The sequence below is a fragment of the Andrena cerasifolii genome, chromosome 4 (assembly GCF_050908995.1).
Source record: "Andrena cerasifolii isolate SP2316 chromosome 4, iyAndCera1_principal, whole genome shotgun sequence".
Lineage (NCBI taxonomy): Eukaryota > Metazoa > Arthropoda > Insecta > Hymenoptera > Andrenidae > Andrena > Andrena cerasifolii.
In genome coordinates, this window is record NC_135121.1 from 8,927,642 (window position 1) to 8,955,149 (window position 27,508).

Genomic DNA, 27,508 nt, shown 5'->3' on the forward strand with positions numbered 1-27,508 from the left:
GGAAATTCACGGAGCTGACTCACATCGATTAAGGCTGGCTCGACAAAAGGGAACGTCTGTCGCGTGCAAAGCGGCACAAAAGAACGCGTCGCCCGCTCTTGGCGAGGAAGCCGAGAGCGACGGACGAATTAGAATATAGGTATATATAGACGTATATATACACACGCGGCAGGAGGTGTAAAGAAGAAAAAAGGCGAGCATGAAAGTCGCGGGCGTGGGAACGACGGGCCCCAAGCGAGCCACCAATTAACACCAATTAGCGCTCATCTGCTCTAGGTAGTGGCTGCGACGAGGAGAACCGACTTTACATTTAGCGCGAGACGTCTGACTCGCCGCGGATTGGTCACAACGTGCTCTTTGTGTAGTCCAGATCGGGACCAGAATTTTTCACTTCCGTGAACGGTCGAGGAAAAATGGAAATTAGATCGCTCGCTGGAAGGAGGCCTTATCTTTTCTCTTCTTGCTTCGTAGGTGAAGCGAAACGACGAACTTGTTCACTATCTTCTGTATCCTACAAGCTCATTCGGTGTAATGCGAGCGAATGTTCGTGTAGCTTGTACGAGCTGAACATTTGTTGAACCTTCTTCATACATTCAGCATTCCAAAACGTTCGGCGAAGTTTTTACCGAGCATAAACGAATGCTCCTTTAGAGTTGAATTTTATCGAAGTGGGTGGCAAACGAGCATTCGTTCCTTTGGTCTAAACGCACCTTTACACCGTGGTATATGCTATTTAGTGATGCGCGATATTTATCGGTTTCTGTACATATCGACATTTGCATGTCGATATTTTGATATTTTTTATCGATATTTCAAACACTAATAATTGCAGGTATCGATAACTTTGTTCAAAATATCGATAATCGTTATTGCACCCTTTTTCGTTCAAGCCAATTCAAGCTGATTTTCAAATTACTGCGTCTAAGTAAAATTCAGTAATTCCTTTTCATACTTTTATATTGAATGGTGCCCATGATATTTCTTATTAAAATAAAAATTCTAGTTTCCTTATAAATATGATTTGCAAAGTAGATTACTTGTTTTCATTGTAATACTTTTGAACCTTAATTTAAGTAAAATAATTTCTTAATGGTACTATATAAAAATTGTTACTCTTGAAATTTCTTTTTAATCAAAAACAATATTCTCTTGAATATATGTAGCTTATTTTTTAATTGGTAAATTCGTACGATCCTCGTATCGATACTTTTTGAATAATATATTTCATGCATCGATATTGACCGAAAAAATATATATCTGGAATATATATAGCACTGGAAATGTTGCGGTGGTGATCGCGCCGCTTTAGAAAACGAGTTGCGCGCAAAGAAACGCTACCACGGGGACGTTAAGCTCGCGTTATCTGAGGATTTCGCCGATTGAGTATCTGCAGTACGGTGACGGTCGGGAGATTAGCAGATCGTTGGGGCTGAAAACTGAGAGCGAATCGATCAACTCCGGGGAAATAGCGTTCCCACATATCGGACGGCCGGAACCCCGCGTGGTGCCATTCTGGGCCGGGCGATAATCGAGTCGGTGGCACAAAAGGAGAACGGAGGGATCGACGAAAACCACGAAATATCTATTACCGTGCATCATTTATTATAGCAGGCTCGAACGTGTAACCAGCGTATTTTTCACTTTCCCCCTTGTCGCCCCCACGTTCGGGGAGGGCGATCACGCGAAACACCTGCGGTTCTAATTAAAAAATATCCAGAGGGCCCCCAGGTCGGCTCGTCGAAAGTCCCTCTCTCATTGTCTACCAGCGAGGATCTTCAGGTTCATTAAACCGGCGCACACAAGCGCGCGAGCACGCGGGACATCGATGCGCGGTGATCTTTTTTTTCCACCGGGACCGGTTCCATCAGGAACACTTCCAGCTTTCTATCGTCAGGCCCCTGGACTCTCCTGGACACCCCTTTGGGGATCCGTTGCTGCTGCTTGTGCTGCCGCCGCTGTTGATGCTGCTGGGACGAACAGATAGCCGCTGTCTTCCGCGGCAGCGCGATTGGAATTTATTTATTGCATTAGCCGCCGACCGTCACTCACGGGCCTTGATTGGTGGTACCAATCAGGTTCGCCGTTGCGACGAACGTAGACGGTCGGTGGACGCACGGACGATGGACAGACGAAACCATCGCGGAACCACGCCGCGGATGGTCGCGCAAACCCGGTGTAATTATTCTGATTTGTGGGGGGACGGTGCACGGAGGAACGTCTCCCGACTGTGCCTGGGTGAAAAATGTCGGGGAGGATTTGATTACACGCGGATCGGTAATTATTGCGGATGCGGTGGGTACGTTTCGATGGGGCATTCGTTTCGCTTCGTTTTCTTCCTGCGGCTGGACGATCAGCGGAGTAAACCCGAGCCCTTGCGGAACAGGGGAGCCCATTGATTGTGGGAAGAATGGGGATTCTTCTTGATTCGATTATCGATGCGATTAGAGGTCTCTGCTTTTGGGTGGTCTCCAAGCTCGCGGGTACATTTGCCTCCCGCTTGACGGAGCAGGATAGATTTAGGTGCTTTATCAGAGGAACGAAGGGGACATCGAATTTTATGGGAGTAAATGCGTGATTGATTGATCGTAGGAGAAAGGGAACGCAACGGACTGTGCTTCGCAGTAAATAGGTTCCATGTCTGCCTTTAACGCGTTTAATTTCTTTAATTAATGGACAGGGGAGAGCGAAAATTGGTAATGCTATTCTGACGTGTTATGTGTTGCCCTCGAGGGTCAGGAAGCGCTATATGAATTTGCAAAACTCCATCTCGGAAGGTTCCACTTAGGGCCACGACCGCCGAGGAATTATTCAACATGGGCAAGGGTTAATTACTGGCTTCATCAAACCGACTCCCTTCCTCTTCCAAAGCAGCCCTAGACGCGGCGCGTTACGTCACCGTTCCGCATTCGATCCGCCTTTACCGGAACACGGCAATTCTGGACTGCGACGTCTGCAGTAGTAGTCACAGCACCAGAGAATCTTCCCGATGTGTCCTCCGAGTATTCAAATCCATTCCTCACTTTCTAATTACACGAAGTTCGACGAACCTGCTCTGTCCAACGCAGAAACCTTGACGAACCCGTGAACCACCGAGCAGAATCCTCGAGGAAATTAATCCTGATTCAATTACAATAATTCGACAGGCGCTGCTGGTAAAATGCAAATTGAAACAGCGTGTATTAAGAATCCCCAAACGGGTCGCTGACGCCTCTGCGTTTCGCAACGCGCCCGATTTCTTTAACACGGTCCAACCTAATTATTCGATCTTTTCTTCCGACAGAGGCAATTCACGCTGATCCTGCAAGCGAGAGACGAGGCGAGCGCGGGCGTGATCGATGAGGCGAGTTACAGCGGCATTGTCCTGCCAGGACCCACGTGGCACACCCTCAATCATCAAGGAAGAAACGCTCATCTGGCGTATCGCGTCCGGGTCCAATGCGCCGATCATTATTACAACGCGACCTGCACCAAGTTCTGCCGGCCGAGGAACGACATATTTGGCCATTACACCTGCGACGAGAACGGCGACAAGGTGTGCATACAGGGATGGAAGGGCTCCGACTGCGAAATTGGTAAGCCGATATTCATCACCTACACCGGTAGCGGATTTAACTGGCACAGTTGAGCAGTTGCCACCTGAGCCCTTGCCCAGAATGACCCCTCCCCAGGAACCCACCCTTAAAAAAAGAAATTATGATTTTATCCAAACAGTACATTCTTTTCTGTTTCTCACAATTTTCATACCACAAGTGCGTAAATTTATTTGTACTTCTGTCATCTATACAGGGTGTCCCAGAACTTTTGGCTCTCTTCCTAAATCCGCCACTGACCTCCACTTAACAGGGTGAACGGATGATAATTATTCGTAGCGTGGACATTGTAAGGTCGTGAATCTCACAAGCGTTTCTCATGTGTAGCCCTAATCCGCGATGGATTAAATTCATTTTTTGCCACGCGTTGCGCCGCACAGTGGCATAACTGTTCCAATAACAACTCTTAGACTGAATCCATACTAAGCGACGTGGATTGAGAGCGCGATAAATAAAAGATGAAGTGATCTTAATACGATCATTCGCGTCCTCGTGGACACTTTACGTAAAATTCAATCAGCGTTTCTTGTGCTGGCCGTGTATAAGTAGATAATGAACACGTCTGTACCTAATTGCTGGCAATCCCGTAATCTACCGTCGTCGAAATGCTGCCCATTCAGCGGTTCGATCGGGCGCGTTTTTACTAGCGGAAGTGTCGGGACGAAGGACGGCGGTGCTCTTGAAGCGGAACGACACACGATCGAGAGGAAAGAAGGGCACGGTTCCGTAATAAAATAAGGGACCGTGACTGGGAGGGTCCCGCCGACGTTCCCCGCGAACAAGCCACGGAACACGCTTTTGTCGTTCCTGCCATCTCGTTACGTATGCAGCGAAGCGTCGCGCAAGGCCCTCGCCTTGCGCGATATTGGCGGCTAAACGATTCCCCCCGTGGCCTTTTTTTGCCCCGGCCTCTCTCCGCCGTCGAAGGAATAATTAATCGATCCTCGGAGCGTGAAATCTCGCGTCGCACGTAATCGCGCTCGCGCGACTTGCGCCGTTTCTCGCCTCGCTTTTCTCACGGACGGCTGCCCCCGGAGCTAACGAGCCACTGGCTGGGGATCGATCGGGCTGGAATTTTTAACGAGACCGGTTGTCTCCTTTATCCCAGCCACGGGCGAGAGAGAGAGAAAAAAAGAAGATATATTCAATTAATCGGCTGTACCGTGGGGGAAAAAGGATCGTGAAAAAGAATTCGGTGACCTTAGATTTCAGGCATCGATACGCGTCTCCGAGAAGAAGGGAGTTAACTTTGATTCTTCAACGAGGCTGACGTTAATCCTCCGCTGGATGAGGTGCGAACGATCCACCGAGCTGTTTCAATAGATCGTGCCCGGATTAGTTATTGCACGTTGCTCGAGCCGCAACGAGATCAAGGTGCCATTTACTCGGAATTTAAACGGAATACAAGTTTGGAACGTGAAAGCTTGCAAGCGAAAAGGCTGAGATGCAACGAGGCTCTCCCACCGCCCGGAGCACCGTTACGTTTGATTAATTGGACAAGCAGCTTCGCCGCCTCCTTCCAATAAATAATCCACTTTAACGCATCCACTTACACGAGACACCTTCCGCCTGGCTATCCGAAAAACAATTACACCGCGGCTGTAAATGCCGGCGGAATATCTTCCTGGCTGGCAGACGCGATTGGTACCTTCCTCGCGTTCGAATCTGTCGAGGAGAAAGTGAAGATCTGCCGGACATTCGTTATGTACCGATGGAACCGCGAATAGAGGTGGCTGCGTCTCGCCGTGCATCCTCGGTCTGCCCGTTCCACGCGGAGGTTTCGCGAGGCTCTCTCGGTTTCCACGCCGGGAAACGTGAAAGCGCGGTGGACGTCCGCGGATCGACGCAAACAAGCGGCACAGCGAAACACACGCGAATTATCTCGAAGCGTGCCTCAACGAGCGGACGTTAGACGCATGTCGTACGATCGTATAAAGGTAGCAGCATCACGCCAGATCCCCTCGCACAATGCTGGCCCGACTAATGCGCCAGCTCTTTCTTCGCTGCTTAATCGTTACTTCCGCCTCCCCGTGTGTACGACTCATCCGAGTCTCGTAGTACGTTCTATCCCTCCCTCCAGACACGAGGGCCTTAACGATCGACGTACGTACGAGCTACGTGAATTCTCAATCGATTCGGTCGTTGCCCTGTTCCGAATGATTCCTCTGGCCTCGCTGGATCTTCAGACCTCTCACGGATCTCGAGATTCTCGAGGGTCCTGAGGGGTCTTGATGTTTGCCAGGTGTGGGACAAGTTGTCGTTGAGGCTTTTAAAGTTTAATTGAGAACGCGATGCTCTTGTGTCTTCTGCGGGACGGTTGGCGTCGTTGAGAGCGTAGCCGAGACCTTTCGTGGCATTTGTATGCGTTCTTGAGGGGAGAGAACGTCTCCCTCGAAGGCCTAAAAATTGCGCAACATTCACAATAGAATTTAGCGTGTCTGCGAGGCAGAGAATCAGACGAAACTGGAATAATCGTCGGTCGTATATGAGTTAGTTTTGTGATTGCAGTTTTCCTTCAAGCGAACGTCTTAAAAACCTACTTATTCCTCGTTTTATGAATATGTACATTATCGACGGTGTTTGCGCTGCGACTGTGGGAACCGTAGAATTTCATACGCTTCCTCCTTTTTTCCCTCCTCATTTCGAATGCAACTGTCGCGCGCGATTAACGATTGATCGTTGCTCAGCGGCGACTCGACCGAGGTCCCGAAAAAATCTGTGCAAAGCTTCCCCTCGCTTCGAATAACTGAAACGAAGTGCGGGAAAGCGGGATAGAAGGGTCTAGTTTCTTCTTCGAGGCAGTAATTAGTAACCACGCTGATATCCAGCGAAACAGAACTGCCCCAATTCGCTGTTGGTAATCAGGTCTGTGATAAACGTCGCATCGATGTGAACTTTATTATAATAACCGATAATTCGTTGCGATAACGTCGCGAGGGAAAAAAGATGGCTGGCGAGGACTCGGCCAGTTTCCCTTGACACTGTGAACTTTAAGATTTCCCTGCCGGCGTTGAAGTGCGAAGCTGAGCGTCGTGGAAATGTCCCAGGAAAATTCTCTCTGGATTCCCTGCACAATTGCGAGCCATGTCCAATGCTTAAGCAATCGGACTGCACGAATCACTGAAATGTAGCTCGATCGGTTCCTCTCGTTGCGCAACTCCTGACGAAACATCTGAAAGATCTACTGGGAGCTTAATAAAACGGCCACCACATTTAATTTCCATTGAAATCGCTGGGGATATCTGCGAGTCGCGAAATGTTCCATCGAAATGCAGCGAGTTTCTTCTACCATTGACGAATGATAAGTGAAGTGATCCAATTTAGAGGCTAACAGCGACCAGGGAGCAAGTACTTGCTCCCATAGAAAGTGTCCCCGAAGGAAAGAACCAGGTCGAGTCCCCTCGACGCCCCGGGGAATATTCAACCGTTTAACGATGCGGGATGATCGTATTATCGTATCGCAATTAGATACGTCCCACTTTCGTCCGCAGCGCCGTTGGTAAAAACGAGGGGGGGGTGCCGACGATCCCAATTAGGGATTATCGGTGGAAATCGTGTGTTCGTGAGGCGCACGATGAGACTTACCGGTCCGCCGCGGGAGAGACGGGGAGAACTGGCTCCGGCATTTTTGTCACGCTGCGAAAGGTCAATACGAGAATTTCACTCGTGCTGCATCGTCTTCACACGAGCTCTATGCACGAACCGCGTCTCGCGCAACACCGCGAACAGGGGGGAATCGTATTCCGGCGCACGTTCGTTTCCATCTGACCCCTTTTCGCCGTAAACCGCGCTCGTGAAACGGCTCTCGGTGTTTTCGCGAAAACTAACCGTAGACAGGGCCGCGCGAGCTATTTCCAGAAGCTGATCGCGGTGCAAGCGGCACAGGCAGGGTAGCGAAGGCTGCAGTTAAAGGGACAGGGCATTCCGTGGTTAGTGGACGAATTAATCGACCTAAATCTAACTTGGACGCTGTCGGGGGTCGCTGCAGCTTAAGGCGAATTATTGGAACGAAGACGCGATTGTAAGTCGGAAGTAGGACTAGGTGAAGCGAGTCTTGAGGATTATGAACGTGCGACCTCGTTTCGTTGACTTCGGGTGGCCGAATTAAGCGGAATGCCCTTTCTGGGGGCTCGCAGATCCACGTCTCGTGGCACACGCTGTAGGGGAGACCGGGGCAAAGTGGGACGAAAAATGTTTGAAGTCGAATAAAATTTTTCCCCCTTCGATAAAAATGTGTGAAAATAGATTAATAATATAAGTTGAACGTTACTATTGATAAATAACGAATATCAGTACTTAAAATAAAGTTAAAGTATATTAAAATTCAACTTGAAAAGAAAATGCAGAATCGACCACTTTACCCCATATATATGGGGTAAAGTGAGCTACTCTCTGGGGTAAAGTGAGCAGAAATGAAATACGTGTCTTAATGAAGGATATAATTATAAAATCAACTTTATTAGAACTTTTAAACTATTTAAACTATTTTCTTTTTTAAATATATTTCATTAATACAAGCTTAATGTTAATAATTTGTACTTTGTAACTTTGCACTTTGTGTTACTAACATAAACTCATTTTCTTCTGAAAATGTGTTTTTAAAGGAACTTTGTTTACACGAACAGTCTGACATATTATAAATAAAACAAATACATACATAATTTTTAATAAAATACGTACTTATGATATCTAAATAAATTTAGATATCACTCGCGCATCTTTTCTTTGCAGCTCAGTTTACCCCGGTCACTTTGCCCCGAATGTGTACTCAGTGGAAAATTAATTATTTAATAACGTTAGGATTAAAGTTTCCTCAAACGCGTGTACACGTATGTTTACAAGCTTGTTATAAGCACGCAGAAAAAAAATGGAGTTAAAATAACACATTTAAGACTCACATATCCAAAAAGCTAAATTGAAAAAAAAAACAATTGGAAGTCTCTAAAACTTCATTTGTAATTTTTTAAATGAATTTCCATTTTTCGATACCTGAATGTGCATAATTATCATTGTCGCGTTACGTACATTCATTACGTCACCAAAATTTCTAAATATATTCTATCGTTAAAGAATAAATCAAGGAAGCTCATTTTACCCCGGGGTTCACTTTGCCCCGGTCTCCCCTACGAGCAGCGAAATGTCGTAGTTAACAGCGCGAGGCGAACGCTCGTTTTTCCGCGGAGAGATTACCGGCTCGCCTCCCGTGGGCAAAGGTAAACGTTACAGCGTGAAAGTCGCGAACCTTCACCTGTAATCCGATTCTTCGCGCATCTGTTCCGTTCACCAGCGTCGCCGGCTCGCCGCCGATCGGGGAATAAGAAACTAAAGTGGCCCGCGGCGCTACGAAGATGAATCGCGCGGGTTAATTTGCCTACCGCCGGGGAATTAAGAAAAAGAAACCCCGACGGACGTGTAACTGTAGACGCTGCAGGCTGGATTTATAGATCCTGAACAACGGACGAACGGTACTGGTATACCAGGTGTTAATGAAACTTCGACACGACGACGAACAACACACCGCGATCTGTACCTCCTCTGCGAGCAACTCCGCGCGGGTACCGCGATCCAAGCAACTGGAACAGATTGGGAATATTTATCGGCCGATAGCCCTCGTTAAGGCAGTCGATCCTTTCTCCCTCGAATTACTTTTATTCTCGCCTAGATGGGAGCTGCAATAGCGCTCCTCGGATCCCATTACAGAATCATCCTCCGCGCGAAAGATCAGTGTTTCATTCTCTTCAGTTTTAATACCCCGCTCATGCGCGAACCCCTCTCGCGTTCCCAGCCAGCCCACGCGGATTCACTCGATTTCACGCGTAGACAAGCGTAATTAACGCCCCTCCCCGCCCAACCTGCCCGATCGATCCCCCAGCCTCCCTGTAATTGACTTTCCTAAACGAACCGCGAATCGCCGGTCACGAACGCGAGCGGCGGTCTCCGTTCTCCCCGGCGCTTCTCTCGCGCACCTGTTGCTCCTCCGCGACGAAGAAAGGAGCCGGGGGCTCTAGTTCGTTCCCCGAGCGCCGGGGCTTCATCTAACCACCATCTGAGCACTCGTTCCCCGGGGTTCCAGGCCGTAATTGCCCCGACACGAGGCAGCCGCGAGGGAAATCGCGATTCTACCCCCGTCTCCTCCGCGCAACAATTGGAAACCGCGCGGTGGCCGTCCGAGTTCGATCGTTCTGCGACACGATCTTACACTCGGCGCCGATCCACCGAACGCAACGGCGAGAAAGACCCCGTCGTTATTTAGGGCCTCGAACGTCACGGCGCGGTCACATAAATATCCACGGGAACATTCCTTGTCCGCTAAAGCAGCACTATTAATCATTAAAGATCTCGGCCTCCGCGTCCTTCGCACACGCGACGCTCGAAGTGCGCTGCTGTACGTACATCTTGATAGCTGTGCTCGGGGCTCAAGTTTGAGAAACAGTTGGTATGTATTTGGTCGGGTATAGCAGCGGTCTATCCTAAATTCATGTGGACAGACCTTGAGGGGTGATTGTGCCTACTGATAAAGAAGGGGGTGTCGAAGTTGCTTGGCGAGGCGGAGAGTGTATTAATTCATTTCATATGTGATTTTATTAACGTTAGTGATCTGTTATGTTAATATATAAAGCGGAAAGCTTCTATATGTTTGTGCGTTTGTCTGTCGCACAACAACTTTCGAAGGGTAAACTCTGTGGTCATGAAATCTGCCTCAGCTTATTATGGCTAGCTAATCCAGACGAATGTGACTATTTTCACAGAAAGAAAGAAATAAGTAAATAAATATATTTTTTTATAAAATCAGAATGTAAATTCCGGGCGAAACCGAGTAGTAAAGCTAAGTAGTATTGGATGTTACAAAAGTGCGTTGTTAAGACTCTTTACTTCTGCAATTGTACTGTTGAATGCAAGAAGGGCTTCAGTGCCAAAAGTCAGTTTCCAGAAAAGTATATGTAAACATTCCGAAGTTAGATATTTTTTATACATAGTGAAGCTGTAAAACTGTCTATAATATTTAAAACTTTGATATATCTTCTTTGTACTTATTCATGTAATAAATTAATCAGTGAAATTAATTTTAGTTATAGTCCTCTCAGGCCCTTCTTGCATAATATGGAGAAATATAGAAAAAAATGTTGTTTTTCAACATTGTTTTTTATAATTTATTTAATATCTGCATTGTATTTGAGAAAAATGTAGTTATAAAAATAGTCATAGATCGTATCATGTTCAGGTTGATGTATGTTTGGCTTACAAGGGAAGATCCCGAACCCTAAAATTCAAAAAATTCTGAAACTTTGTGAATATGTAGGGGATTTCCTCCTGATTACAACGCAACTTTTGTTTGCTGCCCAAATTTACTAGAAGGGGATGAAATTAACCCCCGAAAATTCGGCTATTTTTCGATTTTGTGTTATGATTTGATTCCGGTTTGATTTATGTATAAATCCAACAGTACAACTGTAATAATTAGGCTTGCACTTATTTATACACCCTCTGTCTATCGAGTACCACTGAAGGAAGAGGCAACCACGACTCGACCCCCAGCTAGAGCTACTTACTCCTTCTCTCATTGTCCCTCTCGTTGGACTTCGAGGGTCTCGCTTTTCTCGCGTCTAACTGCATCTGTCTTTTTTCTATGCACCTGCAACTTCTTCCGTCCTTTGGTTGCTCCCACTTTTTCCCCCTCGATGCTCCGAGCGCCGAGAGTAAAGGGCGCCGGGGTAACCCGATCCTCTGCTCCCCCTGTTTTCGTCGCGGACTTTGCCTGCCCTTTTCGCACGCGCCTATGACTCCGTTTCTTCTTCTTCGCCCTTCCCCTCCAGCTACTTGTTTGCATTCTCTTACCCTTGCGCTTATTTAAGAAAGATATTCCAAGATTTTTAACTACTAGTAATTTGTAATTAAAATATAATACTTTAAATCAAATTTGTTGAGCGGATATTTAAATTTATTAAACTTTAAAAAATTACAATCAATGATTTTTTATTAAATCTTTTTATTAAGTCTCTGCTGGAGTCTACAAACTCTTCCCCCCTTGGACGCGATGTTAAGGGGGTAGTGGACTATTGGATACGTAAAATCGTTAGTTTTTTTAACGTTAAATTACATTGATACCAAACAATCGTTACAGTCGTGCTTTTGACAATCTATTGTGAATATGTTAGTGAGTATTTACAACAAAAAAAATCGTCGGAATGTATAAAATTGTCGAAGTTATTAATCGTTGAAGATAGTCCTGTACGGCGCGCCGCTGCAGGTGGTGTAGATCGATTCAGGTGAACCAATCATCTGAAAGGAAAATGCTTTGAGGTGATTATTCTATACACAAATATCTACAGTGTGGAAACTTGCCGACGAATTTGAACAAAAATTGTGGAAGTTACACACTAATCAATTTTCTTTCCCCATTTTTACAGGAAAGAATCGTCTTTAATCAGTTATAAAATGTTTTACAAACATCCAATATCGATGCGGAATTTCTACACGACAGAGAATGGAATTCTACAGCTCCATTTAAAATTTTAAGTGAAAATATTTATTCGTTCAAAAGTTATGATATATACCGTTTCTGAAAATGGTGTTTCGAGAAAACCGGCTTCAAAGTTCGGGGTGTTACCTTCATCGCGCGGTTACTCGGCGGTACACTGTGTTACATTCGCTGCTATAACATCGACAATTATTTGAATTTTCTCATGAACATTCGTTTAAAATGTTCGTAAAGGATAAGACTTTCGGAAGCAGTAAAATAAAAAATATCGATTTTTTAAGCTGAAATAGTCCACTACCCCCTTAACGAGCACCGGAACCCAAAGTGTCTTCCTACACTGTTACATGAAACTTTCCACCAAAATTGAACTTTTACAAACGTCGTACAAGTGCACAGACCGACGGCGATGAATCAAGCTGTAGTCCCGTGACTCGCCTCTCCACGAAGCGGCCGTGGTAACGGTAAAGAGTCTGTACGTCGTTGGAAGGTTTGAGGGGATATGTGCACGCGTGTCGTGCCGCGTGAATTTTCGTTTCACGGTCGCAGGGATAATCCTTCTCTCTGTCACTTCTCATCCGTCTTTCTGTCCCCTTGGCTAATTGAGTTGCCCGGGCCTGGCCACGGATACCCGTCACCGTCCCTCCTTCTTTTTCTCTTTCTCGGCGGTCGAGGCAACGAAAGCGTCGTTTCCAGAGATACGGTACCCCCGGCTCGCCTGGCCCGCAACGAAATTGGATTTCGTCATCCTGCCACCTGTAAGACCCGACGGATCGTACCTGTTGCCACGCCTCCGTCGACGTACGTCTCTTCGAGGTGTACGCGAGCGACGCTCGCGACCGTATAATCCTCCATCGCGGACGTAGAAAGTAATCCGACACACGGGTGACCGTGGGCGGATTAATTGTTCGCGTTTTAACATTCATCCGCGGCTGCCTTTCGTGCGGCGGGTACATCGATTCCCATTCGTTGGAGGATTACCCGATTGAATTACGATTAATGGTAAACTGCGTTCCATGTAAGAGCATACCGACGCCCCTACCGACTTGCGACTGACCTGCGCAGCTCCCACGGATCTGACACACGCGATTGGTCGTAGCACTTTCCCTGCCGGTTTACTACCGATCAACAGTGTATCTTTGCGCGAAACAAGTATGCTCTAATCTGGAACGCGGTGTAGGACTCTTCGTATTTCTATAAGTAATATGTTATTGGAGGGTACCTACGATTTGCGAGAGAGTGAACATCGAGGAATGGGAATTGGAATAGCTCTGGAATAGATGGATGAAACGAGGGTCACTAGTAGATTAGAATAAACTCTTGGAGGATCCAACTGATCTAACCACATGCGATTCCTTCCAGCGGTGTGCAAGGAGGGCTGCCACCCTGTCCACGGCCACTGCAACGTGAGCGGCGAGTGCAAGTGCCGGCACGGCTGGCGGGGTGAACTTTGCGACCAGTGCACGCCGTACCCGGGATGCAAGCACGGCTACTGCAACGGTTCCAGCTGGCAGTGCATCTGCGACACCAACTGGGGCGGCATCCTCTGCGACCAGGACCTCAACTACTGCGGCACCCACGAGCCCTGCCAGAACGGGGGCACGTGCGAGAACACCGCGCCCGACCAGTACAAGTGCACCTGCCCCGACGGCTTCTCGGGGCCGACCTGCGAGAAGGTGGACAACCCCTGCGCCTCCAACCCCTGCCTGAACGAAGCGACGTGCAGGGAGCTCGGCGAGAGCGCCCACTGCGAGTGCGCACCCGGCTTCATGGGCCCCTATTGCGCCACCGACGTCGACGAGTGCGCCTCGCAGCCCTGCCAGAACGGCGGCACCTGCGTCGACGGCAAGAACGGCTTCGTCTGCAACTGCCCGCCCTCCTGGCAAGGCATCCTCTGCCAGTTCGACGTGGACGAGTGCGCCCTGAAGGAGTCGCCGTGCAAGAACTCGGTGACCTGCGTGAACCTAGCTGGCGACTACAGGTAAGCCGCTCTCCTACTGCGCTGATAGGTCTCGCGCATCTCGCGTCTTCATAAGATGCGTCTGGTTTTTGCCTTAAGGCCACTTGCATCTGCCTAACGAGTGTCCTTAAGGCTTGCGTCCGAACCACTAAAAGCAGTCGTTTATTACCAGGCTCGTTAAGCAAAGCTGAATTAGAATGTCTTCATCTCGCAACGCTCGGAATAGCGCAGCTCGCCAGTAAAGTAGCGCGGAATGAAAGCGGCCGGTGAACGTTCTAGCGCGTTACAATCCTTTTCGCTTAGCGTATGAGCTATTCCACGTCAAAACGAAATGGGGGGAAAATTTAGTTTCACCGATTCTCATCAAAATTACAGCATTTGTCGATAGCCTTGCAAAAAGAAAGTATACGGAATTTCAACGCCTATGTCAAATAGTTTTCGAAATATTTAATGTTAAAGTTTCGAAAATCAAACAAAATCGGCTGACGCGTCATCACTTAAACTGTAATATCTCGGTCATTTTTAAAGATAACGCCACCGTCTTGGGTTCATTTTAAAGCTGAAGGAATGCTTTCTCAAAACGTATATATAATATTTTGTTCATTGTTAATAAATTTTACAGTAATCGATGTCAAAGTTTCAAACGTTAAAACAAATTTTTCTTTCAGTGTTTTCGGTATTCTCGAGAAAAATAGTAGGAGTATCTGTTCACCATATAAAAGATTAGCAATAGTAGGTAGCAGATATTCCTACTATTTTTCTCGAGAATACCGAAAACACTGAAAGAAAAATTTGTTTTAACATTTGAAGCTTTGACATCGATTACTGTAAAATTTATTAACAATAAACAAAATATTATATATACGTTTTGAGAAAGCATTCCTTCAGCTTTAAAATGAACCCAAGACGGTGGCATTATCTTTAAAAATGACCGAGATATTACAGTTTTAGTGATGACGCGTCAGCCGATTTTGTTTGAATTTTCGAAACTTTAACACTAAATATTTCGAAAACTATTTGACCTACTCCGTTGAAATTCAGTATACTTTGTTTTTGCAAGGTTATCGACAAATGCTGTAATTTTGAAGGGAATCGGTGAAACTAAATTTTTCAGCTATTCCCTTCGACGTGGAATAACTCGTGTGCAGAATCGGTTTATTCAAACCGTTGATATTTCGTTTCAATCGCCGTGAGCTGATCGCCGCGTCGGAGTATGTCTCGTAGCTCCACCGTGGCGCAATTGAACGGTAGAATTTATCTATCGGAACGCAGCTTCTTTGTCCCACGACGCCCTTCATCGCCGCTCTCTCGGGGGTTTCAGGTGTCGCTGCACAACTGGCTTCACGGGGAAGAACTGCACGAAGAACATTAACGACTGCATCGGCCAGTGCCAGCACGGGGCGCTCTGCATCGATCTGGTGGATGATTATCACTGCAGCTGCACCGCGGGATACTCGGGCAAGGATTGCGACGTGGACATCGACGAGTGCGCCTCGAAGCCCTGTCAGAACGGTGGCGAGTGCAGGGACCTGGTGAACGCTTACGAGTGCGTCTGCCCGGTCGGCTTCACTGGGTATCAGTGCGAGATCGACAGGGACCACTGCAGCCCGAATCCCTGCAGGAACTCCGCGCCCTGCTTCAACACCCAGACGGACTACTACTGCCACTGTCCCGAGCAATGGCAGGGGAAGAACTGCTCCGAGCCGGCGTCCCACAATCCCCAACTGGGCGTCATGGACGAGGAGATCGGGTGCGGCAGCGAGGGGACGCCCTGCGGCGGCAGGGGCAAATGCAGCGGCGGCAGATGCATCTGCGATCCCGGCTACACCGGGATGCACTGCCACGAGAACATCAACGACTGCCGGGGCAATCCGTGCTTGAACGGGGGGACCTGTGTCGATCTGGTTAACTCGTTCCAGTGCATCTGCAGGGAAGGCTGGACAGGGGATCTGTGCGACCAGGGTGAGTGGGTTTCTTAGCCGCCAACGCTATTCGCTGTTCTATTATGTACCTCTAGCGTGGATGAACTTCAGTGACAATCTTAGCCAAAAGTTAATCCATTTCCGAGATATTAATAAGGCTTTTTCCTGCGATGAAAGCCAGTCAGAAATGGGAATGGTGTATTTTTATCGCAAATTCAGTTGAATTCGCACTTATTTTTTATCGTATTTTGCCAATTTATTGAATATTTGATGATTTATCATTAACTTATTTGATGAAATATACCTGAAATGCAACTGCTAGAAATTAAATAATCAAACTATAATTTTCCTTTTTACTTATATGAAAAGCAGTGAAAAGTGTGCCAATGTGTTGTATTTGGTGAGTGTTGATCGTATATATCTTAATTATATTAATAAAACATTTATATATACATAATTTTCATGAGTCGGAAATTCCTTGTGATCGTGGCAACGCAGCTCAATGAAAAAATATTCTCGTCCAGCAGTTGGTAGTACTCGCGAGCTTCAATCGTGTTCAATCGCGTCGCGTGTGTTGCATAACTTACAATTTTTGTTGGCATTTTACGCGATACACAAAGCACAATCAGCTAAATGAATATAAATATAAATAAAATACTATTAATGAAAATATTGTTATATCATTTTTTTTTAATTTCTTGCGTAGGAATTTGCCCGTTTCATAATATTATCTTTACTTCTTTTTTATTAACATATAAAATTCATAATTCAAAAATTTGTTGAACTTTGTTTAACTCTCTAAGGCTTCATTGTGCTTATTGTGCTTCATTTTTCCCACGAATACACTATTGCCATTTCATCTGGTTTATATAAATTGCAAGGAAATTTTCTACTTTTTGACAAAGATGAATATGAAAATTATATTCACATGTCTATATACTGATAATTACGCATTTTCATTGAAAATCGCAGACACTGCCACGAATATGGAACAAAACACAGTAATGTGTTTCAAATATTCCCGCCTCTAGAGCTGCTTGCGGCGTTGCCGCACTTTCACAGTTACTCAGCTGACAATCCAAGAAAAAACAGTTTTACCGTGTCATTTTCTTTCATTTATTCAAAAACCATCGAATCAATTATCCGGATTTTTTGTGACAATTTTGTTCAGTGTTTGATCTTTCTGTACACAAGATTTAAAAAACTTTGGCCTATTATTTCACTCTTAATTTTGTAGTTATATTCTCAATATTGCGTTTTCCCATAAGAATACATGTTAAATTGAAAGTTAAATAACTTAAAAACTACCGAATCAATTTTTCTTAAATTTTGCGGAGAGTTTTACTATTGCACAAAGATTGATGCCTCCAATTTCCAAAGATTTTCGCTTATTTTGAATGTTACTGAAGTTCATCCTTCGAGCTTTCGCTAAAAATCGTTGCGCAACGCTTCCTGTAGCCCTGCGGTCAGGACAGCTAAGAACCGTGTTTCCTTTCCAGACGTGGACGAGTGCACCACCTCGCCCTGCCGCAACAACGGCACCTGCGTCGACGGAGTCGCGGATTTCACCTGTATCTGCAGAGGTGGTTGGAAAGGCAAAACGTGCGCCCTTCGCGGTGGTCACTGCGAGCCGGGGACCTGCCGCCACGGAGGGACCTGCCAGGATCGCGGTGACGGGTTCACTTGTCACTGTCCGCCCGGATGGGAGGGCGCGGCCTGTCACATAGCCTCGCCAGCGTGCGCGAGCAACCCCTGTGAGAACGGAGCGACCTGCGTGAACACCGCCGACGGGAACTACAGATGCGTATGTAGAGAGGGCTTCGAGGGTCCCAACTGTCGCCGCGACGTCGACGACTGCCAGCCGTTACCCTGCCTGAACGGCGGCAAGTGCGTGGACGGGATCAACTGGTTCAGGTGCGAGTGCGCGCCAGGCTTCACCGGCCCGGATTGTCGTATAAACGTGAACGAATGCGCCAGCGACCCGTGCACGGGCGGTTCCACCTGCGTAGACGGCATAGCGAGCTACTCGTGCATCTGTCCTCCGGGTAGAAGCGGCGCACGCTGCGAGATCCGCACCGCAGGCGGACCTGGCTGCATGGTAGCCAGCTGGGACGACGACTGCAACATCTGCGAGTGCCGCAACGGGAAGAATCAGTGCAGCAATATCTGGTGCGGCCCCGGGAACTGTCTGAACGGCACTTCGTGTCTGGCGCACGAGGTATGCGTGCCCAGCCCCAGCGAGAGCTGTCTGTCACCACCCTGTCCAGCCTGGGGTGAATGCAGACCGGTGGAAACCGGCAGAAGAGTGGGACCGCCGGCTTTGCCAGCGCCGCCCTCCTGCTGGCCCGGCCAGGCAACGCCAGGGCCGACCTGCTCCAGGCTCACCATCCTCCTGCGGAGAGACACCCTTGCGGCGGGCACCTCGGTGGAGATACTCTGTCGGCGGCTGAGGAAGCTTCTAGCCGACCCCAGGAGGCCTCAGTCCATCGTTCTGCTGTGCGACCTGAAACCCGGAGACAACGACACGGTGGAGGTGACCGTCTCCTCCGAAGCTGCCGCAGACGCGGCCAGGGACCTAGGCGAAGCGCTCAGCAGACCTCTGGGAAGGCCACTCGCTCTGGCCTCCGTGCTCGAGGTCAAAGTGGAGACGGCCTTGCTCAGCGAGCCGAGTTCGGTGAATGTGAGCAGCGCGGGCAGCTACGTAGCCGTTCTGGGCGGTGCTCTGGCGACGGTGCTGGTGCTGGCGCTGTTCGGTGGACTGTGGTATCTGCGATCGGTCAGACAACGGTCCAGCCTGACGGCGACGACCAGCAGCGAGACGTCCCTGCACAGACACCGCAGCGACCTGGACGAGAAGTCCAACAATCTTCAGAACGAGGAGAACCTCAGAAGATACGCGAACCCGTTGAAGGATCAGGACCAAGGGGAACCAAGAGTATCCGTGGTGAGGCCTCTGTCCGGCACCTCGCTGGGCGCCCTCGGCGCTGCCGAGGAGAGCCTGGAGATGGTCTCCGAAGAGGGCAGACATCGCCTGCCACCGCTCTACAAGCCGCCCAGCGCGGAAGCCAGGAACAACACTGCCAGTTTCAGCTACGAGGAGGGACCACACAAACCGTACAGCAAGCCCAGACTTCAGGAGCCGTCGTACTCTCACCAGCAACCGGGCACCAGCCAGACGTCAGGACCGCACCAAGTATTGACGGTGCACGTGTAACTCCGAGCGGAAAGCATGCGAATACTGGAACTTGTATCGTCACATCTGCCCGCTTCGTTCGCAGATGTACTAGGGCCGATACTAGTGATGAGTTAAGAAGGCATTGACCCGAGGTGCACGAGAGCATCGTAGAAAAGGAGTGTCGAACCGACGTCTTCGTTTCACGTACTTCCGCAGACGTTTCTAACGATCGTACTACGCCCTTCTTGGGCTCGAGGACTGGAAGCTGTTGGCGTCGAGACTTCTTTTCCGGTAGAATTAATTCGAAGGCAGAGGTTAACCGTGGATGGATGTAGGTGGACAGAGAAGGGCAGGAGTCGACCGAGAACACGACCCTTAAGAAAATTATATCGAAAGTAAGAGCCAGCATCTTGTAAACTCGAGAGTTTAGCCTCCGAGATTCTGATAGACGCGCGATTAATCCCAGATGACTCCCTGCCTGGCAGTAAGATCTCTGTCTACCTTCACTCGACCCCTGGCGATACACGACAATAACCGATCGACGATATATAATTGTATTGATAACGCCGAGTGTTGTTTTATCATTGTACATATGTACATAGCTCGTACTTATTAATTTCGCTAAGCCTGTATCACCCCTGTCGAGACACGCCGTCAGCCCCCCTTCCCCTCCTCCTACAAGCTCCATTAAGGTTTAAGAATCGACGTTGTATCCGCGCGGATCACAGATCGCCGTGATCCCCCTGTCGTCACCGGAAACCTGGGATCCCCCAGCGACGGAGGCGATAGGTGCGTAGCTCGTAGGCAAATGATTCTGCGCGAGCGCAGGCTTCGGACGTTCCGTCGGACGATATTATTGTGATACTCGTGGAGAGAGGACATCGTGCGTAAGACTACTTCTCCTTTCACTCGACCACGTCGCGCCCTCCTAAGTTCCCGGCGAACGATCGCCGATTCCACCGATCGAACAGCGAAAGAATGAGACGCACGCGTGCTGAAAGAGAATAGAAGGCTTTGCAGACGTAACGTTGCCCTCGATCGACGGTAAATATTATTTGTAGTTAATGGAAATAGAGGTATAAAAGGACCTCTTCGCGGAGGGTGAGCGACGTGTATAGCGATCGGTAATGATTCGCGTCGCCTAACGATGTATGTATATAGATCCCCTCCGACGTACATAGTTCCAGATCCTCCCTCGTTCACCGAGTTCCCGACAGATCTTCCCTCCTCCCCCTCCCCGACTCCAGCTACCCCCGTCTTTTACCTATGGTCTACCCCTTTAGATGTGCAATTTTTATTTCTTTGTCTTCTTCTCCTTCTCTTAGTATCGTTGCAACGTCACGAACATGTACACTAGACGTTGACGGAGAGGAGGGCGTTGTAGCTCGTTATTAAACGGTACGTAAGTTGTAACGGAAGGAAGAAATTTTTATAACAGATACTTTATTTTATAAAGAAAATCTATATTATTATACAAAATATATAGAGAAGCGATGGAAAAATATATATAAATATATATATATATATATATTATATTATTTTATATTATATTATTTTTATTTTATTGTCTTGTATCAATTGTCGCGAGATGATCATGGGCAGTTAGTTCCTCGATCGTTCCTCATCCGTTGCCGATCCGACGATCGGCGTGTCCCGCCCGGGGCCGAGCCGATCCGTCCATATCCACTCGATACGCAAACCTTCTGTCGCAATCCAACGAACTAATGTCCCTGGTCCGCCGTAGATAGCTAATGGATATCCCACGCCGATGTGATCAGCCCCCGTTGTGTCAGATAGTACCGAGAAGGGAGCGCGAGCGAGCGCGTGTGTATGTGTGTGTGTAAATAATAAGCTCCTTCCGCCCCCAGGAACCCCCCTCCACACTATTTCTCGCCTAACGTTACGAAGATGAAAAGAGTTTCAATAAAAAGTACAACCCTTCGACACCGCCTGGTCTCGCGCGCCTTTATTCCACCCGCCCGTCCACCGGCGAACGAATTCTATCACGCGTGCGCCCGCGCAAGTTGCATTCGAATCACCGGGAACGCAGAATCGTTGGCAGACGTGACTTCCGGGAGCATCCGACTGCCAACCGCACACGCACGGGAACGTTGCCTGCTTTCGAATAAATTGTTTGAAAATTAAACTCTGCCATTCCGTGTTCCGCGGTGGAGGACAACTTAACTCATTGATAGGCGATTATCTAAATAGTCGAGTGATCTATCGCTGAAAGGATTAGCAGGTTTAGATAAAGCCACCTTCAATCGTCACGCGCGCCGAGTATTTCGCTTGTCCGTATTTCCTAATATGAAATTCGGTCAGCCGTTTGTTTTCATCCCGAGTCTATGGCAGGGGGAGTACCCAGAAGGAGATGCATACGTGCTCCGCGTTAGGGATAGTGTCACCGCCTGTTTCGGATGTCTAATAGGACCGTGGGGAATTGAATGAGCCGTCGAGCAGCCCTGACCCGTGGATCCGGATTTCGCCGACGACAGAACCGGCCACGGATTTCAATAGATCGTTTCATTGAGGATAATACTGTTCATTATCATCGAAAGCGCGTCTGAGATTAACAAAGGCCCGGTGCGGGCAATTTCGTGGCCGAGACAACGGTGGGCCATCGGGCGAGCTTGTCCGCGACGCACGGGCCCGCGTGTGTGACCACCGTTGAATGAACGAGCTGCCGAAATTACAATACAATGGCCCAGAAGAGCCACTTGACGAATACTCGGTAAATGAGTCAGCCGTGACGGTGGCCGAATATGGCCCGTGTGAACTCGCGCATCTCCAACAGCCACGGCATAAATGGGATGCCTCGAGAAAACGCTGCACTCGAGGCTGCAACCCGGTGAGCAGCGCGAGGGAACGGCACACGACTCCCTTAACTCCTATCGCTGCCCGTGGACCAAATTCCCAACGATTCGGGAAGAGGAACTCTAAAGAAAGAGAACATCGGGCGGAGGAAGAGAAAAAAGACACGCTGAGGCTCATAGGTTACACGGAAAGATTGAAATGGAGGTTCTGGCAGCGCCAAAAGTAACGTTACAGCGTCCTCGGGATCACCGGGCCAGACTCGCGACGCGCAATTTGGATTTCAGGCGGTGGACGACACAGACGTTGCCACCGAGGTATCTGGACTCTCGGATTACCAATTATGGGACGGGTATTATGGAGGCGAGGGATGCGAGGACGAGATGCTGGAGGGCTCCGAGGAAGAACTGGGCGGTTTCGATGAAAGGGAGAAGGAGCAAAAGGATGCAGATGTAGTGACGCAGTACCAAGATAAGGGAGATGGGGAGAAGAAAGAGAAGTCCCGGGAATTGGTTGGTGTGATTCTGTTTCAGTACCCGGTAGCTCGATTGATAGACGGATCATTCCCGAGGTCGATGTCAAATTTGCAGGTCGCCAAGGAGAAGGATGCCTCCGAGGAGACGCTGATCACACCAGAGGAAATATCCGTCGTTTCTGTCGAGTCGTCCAGGGAGAGCTCCACCCACCCTTGCCTCTTGGACATAGAAATCAGCGACTCCCAATTGAAATTGCAAAACATGTACACTATGTACCCAATCCCCGACGATCCCGGCTTAGTACCAGCGTTCTGGACCACCCACGAGCACCCAGCCTCTTACCCGGACGACGGAGTGGCGCAGTTCTTTCACTTAGCGAATATTCTGAAGGTTCAGCCGATAAGGACTGTGGAGGATATGCTGCTGTCGGACAAAATCAGTCTGCAGTATTACGGATTGAATCCGCGAGTCGTAAGGCCCCTCTGCGAGGCCCTGATGAACAATTCTTTGGTGCAGAAGATCGATCTCACGGTAACGCAGAGGTTTCACAGCTTCCATCGAAGGCACCGATTAAGTACGGGCTCTGACAATTGTAGCTTGACACGATCGACTTGTAGGAAAACTGGTTGTCGGAGGATGCCTGTTATCACCTCAACGACTTGCTTCTGCGGAACCAAAACGTGAGCACATTGTTGCTACCAGGGTGCCGTATCGGTGCGATAGGAGCTGCGAGGCTTCGAGACGGGATATCCAACAGCACCACACTCACCACCCTGGACCTCTCCAGGTGCGACATTCGTAAAGAAGGCCTCGAGCATGTCACGGAGGCAGTCTGCAGCAACAGCAGCCTAGAGAGCCTCTTCCTGAACGACAACCACCTCGATGAATCTTGCGCCGACTATTTGGAGAACCTGCTCTCGTGCTCGAAGACGTTGAAGAGCTTGGAGTTAGCGTGGAATTCATTGTACACCGTGGACACTTGGAGGAAGCTCGGCAGAGGACTCGTGGAGAGCGAGGCTTTGGTCGATCTCGATTTATCCTGGAACGCCCTGGGCAGAGAATGCGCCACCCAGCTTCGTCAATTGTTGGCGCATTCCCCGAGCTTAACGAAATTACGTTTGACTGGTAATACGAACGACTCGGCGGTTGTAGGAAAGGCTGCTCATCACAGTTATCAATTGTCCCAGGGAATCGATTTTATGACGAGGACGCTGTGGTGATTGCGAGAGGCTTATCGCGGAACCAAGTTCTCCAAGAGCTCTACTTAGGCAACAACCCTTTGAAGGGGGCTGGTGCGCTCGCCCTGGCACGAGCAGTCACCCCAGAGAGGTCACCTCAGAGCCAATTAGAAGTCCTGGACCTTACGAACGTTTGGGCGAACAAGGATATCTTGCCAATATTAGAAGTTATCGAAACTGGCAGACCGGAGCTTGATGTCAGGCTGGGAGGCATTCTTGGCAACTACAAAGTCGTCGGACCGGATGTGAAGGCGATACTTTTTAAGAGGGCGATCTTTGAGGCGATGAGAGTGAAGAACAGACGACGGCGCAGGAACTTCGGTCACTTTGTACTGTCGTTGACCGATAATCCCATTACAAAAGGTATCTGAAATTGATGCAATATTAATTCTCGTATTTAACATCAAAGCAAGGATCTGCGAATAATAAATATGCGCGGAGGGGAAGGAAATGGATGTACATCCGTTTATCTTATTCGTAAGGAACACCTCGAAGTTACTCAATACGTTCTACTTTATAGGAAGGTTCACGGGACTCGTGAGACAATTCGGAATGAGATTGTCAAAGTCTCTGTTGGAGGAAATTATAAAGGCATTCGCCGGCGAGAAGAATACAGTCGACCAAGAATTACTCAAATCAGTTTATATGACACAATATCCAAACACGAGACCTCCGCCGAAAAAGCCCGTGAAGAAAAAGAAAGATAAAGAGAAAAAACCTAAGAAAGGGAAGGCAAGAACGAAAGGGAAAAAGAAATAAGAGGAGAACGATTTAGATCAGTGCCTACCGTTAAATCGATGTAGATCGAAGTAATAAGAAATATGAAAAAGCTCATTGAATTTTATTTTGCTCTTACGTCATTACAATGCTTCTTTGAATAAAAAATAAAAAAATCTGTTCTCTAACGGCTAGGATATAAATATATTAAATAAAAAAATTATGACACTAGCAACATTGGTTGTACGATCTAATACACATCTCGGTATCAATCTATATAAAATATTCTTGCCGATATATCGTCGACCACCCAATTTATTCCTTCGAGAAGATTTTCTCCCGTAACCGCTGAACATTTGTATATTTGCCAGTGATGTGTTTTAATATTGGGCAGTTCCAAAACCTCAGCGATATCCGACGCAGGCAACGCTCCAGGTAAATCTTGTTTATTCGCTAGTATCAAAAGACTCGCACCCTCTAATCGTTCTTCCTGTAACAGCTTGTACAATTCTGTTTTACAGTCCTCCAATCTTCTCCTGTCTGCGCTATCGATCACCCAGATCAGTCCATCCGTAGATTCAAAATAGTTCCTCCAATAAGAACGCAATGATTTCTGTCCACCCACGTCCCATATGTTAAGCTTGTATCCACGATGCTCCAGAGTTTTTATGTTGAAACCAAGTGTTGGCGATATCGTGTCGATTGGTTCTCCATTGATCCTTTTCAAAACTGTAGTCTTACCAGCATTGTCCAAACCTCTGTAGAGATATATATACGCAACTTATAAAAAAAAAAATAGAAATATGTGCGAAAAGTATACTCTATTAGATTGTGCAGATGATTTTATGAGGGCAAACGCTGAATTATTCGATATGGAAACATACTTTTATCGTAGGACGCGTAAATTCAATGAAAATGACAGCAGCTCGTTTATAACCTCAAAATTATTCGATCGTATTAAGGAACGAGTACTTACAGCATTAAAATACGCATTTCTTTCTCTTTTTGTTTCAATTTCTTAAGTACTGTCAGCAGACCCATTACAATTTACATGAAAAATATCATTAACGTCAAGTTTAGACAGTTAAATAAGCAGCGAGTGGGTGAGAAGCGCTCAGGAGTTGTCAAACAAACCTAACCTAGATCAATAAACTTGCGATTCAGTTCCGAATGCGTCATATTTACTATACAATGGAATTTATAAGGAATATTATAAAATCGAGGTATAGATTTAAGAAGATAGAAGTACATCTGCTACTTTATTTACAACATCAGGGTGACAAAGCGCATTAATAATATTTTCAGGTAACTGTCGATTCGAAAAGCCAGCACTTTGAATGTCGATGTCCGTTTCAGAAGAATTGCCTTTTAATTCAACATTGTCTTCAGGAAATCTTTCGCTCTTCAGTTTGAGAAACTCCTCTAGTTCTCTTGTTGTAAGTTCATGAAGGATCTTCACGTAAATTGGGTACCGTGCTGCTAAATCTTCAGTTGTCCACGTATTAAACTTCACCTTCTTACATGGCGGTTCCACCTTTTCTATACTTCTACACTCCTTGAGGGCAACGCCGAGCTGTAAATTAATTTTAATACCTAATGTCTATACACCAGAGTAGTTACACCATTTATGATATTCGCACATATTTTATCTCTCGTAAATTACCAATTCCATGCAGTATGACAAAGTACAGCAAGATTCATCAGAAGTAGTGGAAACATTTTTGCCAATTCTAGCCACTATTAGTTTAACAATGGCTTCTTTAACTCGTGATACATTGTCTGTTATTATTGACAGCCATACGTTTACGCTAACGCTAAAGTCCAATGATTCAACATAATGCCACCACCCAGCAGGTACTAGCAAAACATCCCCTGGTTCGAGAGTCACCAATTTCGGTTTATCTCGTATGTTTAATAGGCTTATTCTATCCTCTTCAGTTGGACAAAAGAGATTGTATTTACTGTACACCGTTGATTCCTCATAAGGAACCCTTGTTGGTCGAAGAGAATTAGTGGAACTAGGAGGAAACAATAGCCACTGTTTTCTAAAATGTTATAAATAAAAGTACGTTTATCTGTAAAAGTAATGAAAGAATTTTTATGCATAAAAGAAGATGCGAAATGCAGCTGACCTTCCATGAATCTGAGCTACCAAGTTACAACCATAAGAATCTTGATGGCAATTTGTGTGAGCACCTTTGCTTCCGATCCAAATGGTAGAATCAGCTCCTGTCTTGTCGAAACCAAATCTTCTCCAATCCACCGAATCCATTACCTCTGGTTTATCATTAAACCATTCGTGCATGTACTTGTAATCGAAATAATACCAGCTCTTGTCACTGTCATTCGTATTCACTTTCTCAATGAACTCTAGCAGTGTCATTGAGATCGTAGGGCAATTTACCTCCCATTGCGGACCCTAAAGACAAAGTTGTACGGCTTAGTGTGTTAAGCTTTGTATCGTGCATAAAAACGTGTGATCGATTTAAAGACAACAGCGATAATATACCAGAGATCTAGCATTACTACCAACTCGAAATGGTAATTTAATATCTCCAAATTTCTCAGCTAATTCAGACAAATTCCATTCAAGTAATTTCCAGGCATAAGCACCTGTTGCATCTTGCAACAGTCGGTGAAATAATACGGGCTCCTTTATTTCTGTAATTGCTTGTTTTAAAATTTCATCGGACGGTGAATTCAACTCCGCCATTGTTAACGATCATCAGCACGTCCAGTTCAAACCATTCGTTTCGCACTATCCAAAAACCTAAAAGCATACATAAAGGACTTATATAATGGGTTCATTACTTTATACATTTAACGATTGTTAAATTTCGTTTACTGTTACTGTAGCTCATTGTGCACGATATTGCATAATAAAACTGTTTTATTATTTTTTAACGTAGATCAACTAACGTAAATCGCCCAAATCGCCATAGCCACCTAGCTGTAGTGGTGGAGACCTATCGATGGTTCCAGAAGGTACCATTATTACCGTCGTTACCGGTTAAATGGTACAAGCACAGACGAGGTATAGGATAGACCTATCACCTTATGGATGTACGTGTCGCCACCCAAATTGTATTTGTAATTTGAGGTCGCTGTGCATCCGTAATCCGTGTGGCAGAAAAGTATCCAGA

At 47.0% G+C, this 27,508-nt stretch overlaps 4 protein-coding genes across 8 annotated transcripts in view; 2 read left to right on the forward strand and 2 right to left on the reverse strand.

Annotated features, from left to right (window-relative positions):
* Window positions 1–21,472, forward strand: part of Ser (protein serrate) — a 51,486-nt gene extending 30,014 nt beyond the window's left edge. Inside the window, exons 3-6 of the mRNA XM_076810870.1 lie at window positions 3,281–3,572; window positions 13,429–14,047; window positions 15,348–15,988; window positions 17,448–21,472. Of these exons, the coding sequence (XP_076666985.1) occupies window positions 3,281–3,572; window positions 13,429–14,047; window positions 15,348–15,988; window positions 17,448–19,162 (3,267 nt within the window). The 3' untranslated portion in view covers window positions 19,163–21,472. The remainder of the gene's footprint in view (window positions 1–3,280; window positions 3,573–13,428; window positions 14,048–15,347; window positions 15,989–17,447) is intronic.
* Window positions 21,473–22,570: 1,098 nt separating this feature from the next.
* On the forward strand, window positions 22,571–24,815 carry LOC143368314 (uncharacterized). The gene is made up of 4 exons (XM_076810887.1): window positions 22,571–22,941; window positions 23,028–23,535; window positions 23,598–24,011; window positions 24,169–24,815. Exons 1-4 carry the CDS (start codon window positions 22,672–22,674, stop codon window positions 24,405–24,407), a joined length of 1,431 nt encoding a protein of 476 aa, XP_076667002.1. The 5' UTR covers window positions 22,571–22,671; the 3' UTR covers window positions 24,408–24,815.
* Window positions 24,473–25,527, reverse strand: Arl2 (ADP ribosylation factor-like 2). Its single transcript, XM_076810884.1, has 2 exons — window positions 25,342–25,527; window positions 24,473–25,123 (listed from the first exon to the last, which is right to left on the reverse strand). Exons 1-2 carry the CDS (start codon window positions 25,404–25,406, stop codon window positions 24,634–24,636), a joined length of 555 nt encoding a protein of 184 aa, XP_076666999.1. The 5' UTR covers window positions 25,407–25,527; the 3' UTR covers window positions 24,473–24,633.
* A 64-nt stretch (window positions 25,528–25,591) lies between these two features.
* Window positions 25,592–27,354, reverse strand: Hspbap1 (HSPB1 associated protein 1). Of its 5 annotated transcripts, none has more exons than XM_076810876.1 (5): window positions 27,211–27,353; window positions 26,875–27,135; window positions 26,498–26,784; window positions 26,029–26,410; window positions 25,592–25,938 (listed from the first exon to the last, which is right to left on the reverse strand). In XM_076810876.1, the coding sequence occupies exons 2-5, from the start codon at window positions 27,076–27,078 to the stop codon at window positions 25,597–25,599; spliced, it is 1,215 nt and encodes a 404-aa protein (XP_076666991.1). In that variant the 5' UTR covers window positions 27,079–27,135; window positions 27,211–27,353; the 3' UTR covers window positions 25,592–25,596. The 5 variants fall into 5 exon arrangements, with proteins under 5 accessions (XP_076666991.1, XP_076666992.1, XP_076666993.1 ...); XM_076810877.1 differs by having other exon boundaries at window positions 27,217–27,328; XM_076810878.1 differs by having other exon boundaries at window positions 27,285–27,303.
* Between the last annotated feature and the right edge of the window lie 154 nt (window positions 27,355–27,508).

Coding starts and splice junctions, on each gene's coding strand:
- LOC143368314 (XM_076810887.1), top strand. CDS start 22,672: ATGTACACTATGTACCCAATCCCCGACGATCCCGGCTTAGTACCAGCG. Junction 22,942..23,027: donor TGCAGAAGATCGATCTCACG/GTAACGCAGAGG, acceptor ATCGACTTGTAG/GAAAACTGGTTGTCGGAGGA. Junction 24,012..24,168: donor CGATAATCCCATTACAAAAG/GTATCTGAAATT, acceptor TCTACTTTATAG/GAAGGTTCACGGGACTCGTG.
- Arl2 (XM_076810884.1), bottom strand. CDS start 25,406: ATGGGTCTGCTGACAGTACTTAAGAAATTGAAACAAAAAGAGAAAGAA. Junction 25,124..25,341: donor GAAATGCGTATTTTAATGCT/GTAAGTACTCGT, acceptor ATATCTCTACAG/AGGTTTGGACAATGCTGGTA.
- Hspbap1 (XM_076810876.1), bottom strand. CDS start 27,078: ATGGCGGAGTTGAATTCACCGTCCGATGAAATTTTAAAACAAGCAATT. Junction 26,785..26,874: donor GTAGTAATGCTAGATCTCTG/GTATATTATCGC, acceptor CTTTGTCTTTAG/GGTCCGCAATGGGAGGTAAA. Junction 25,939..26,028: donor TGTCATACTGCATGGAATTG/GTAATTTACGAG, acceptor ATTAATTTACAG/CTCGGCGTTGCCCTCAAGGA.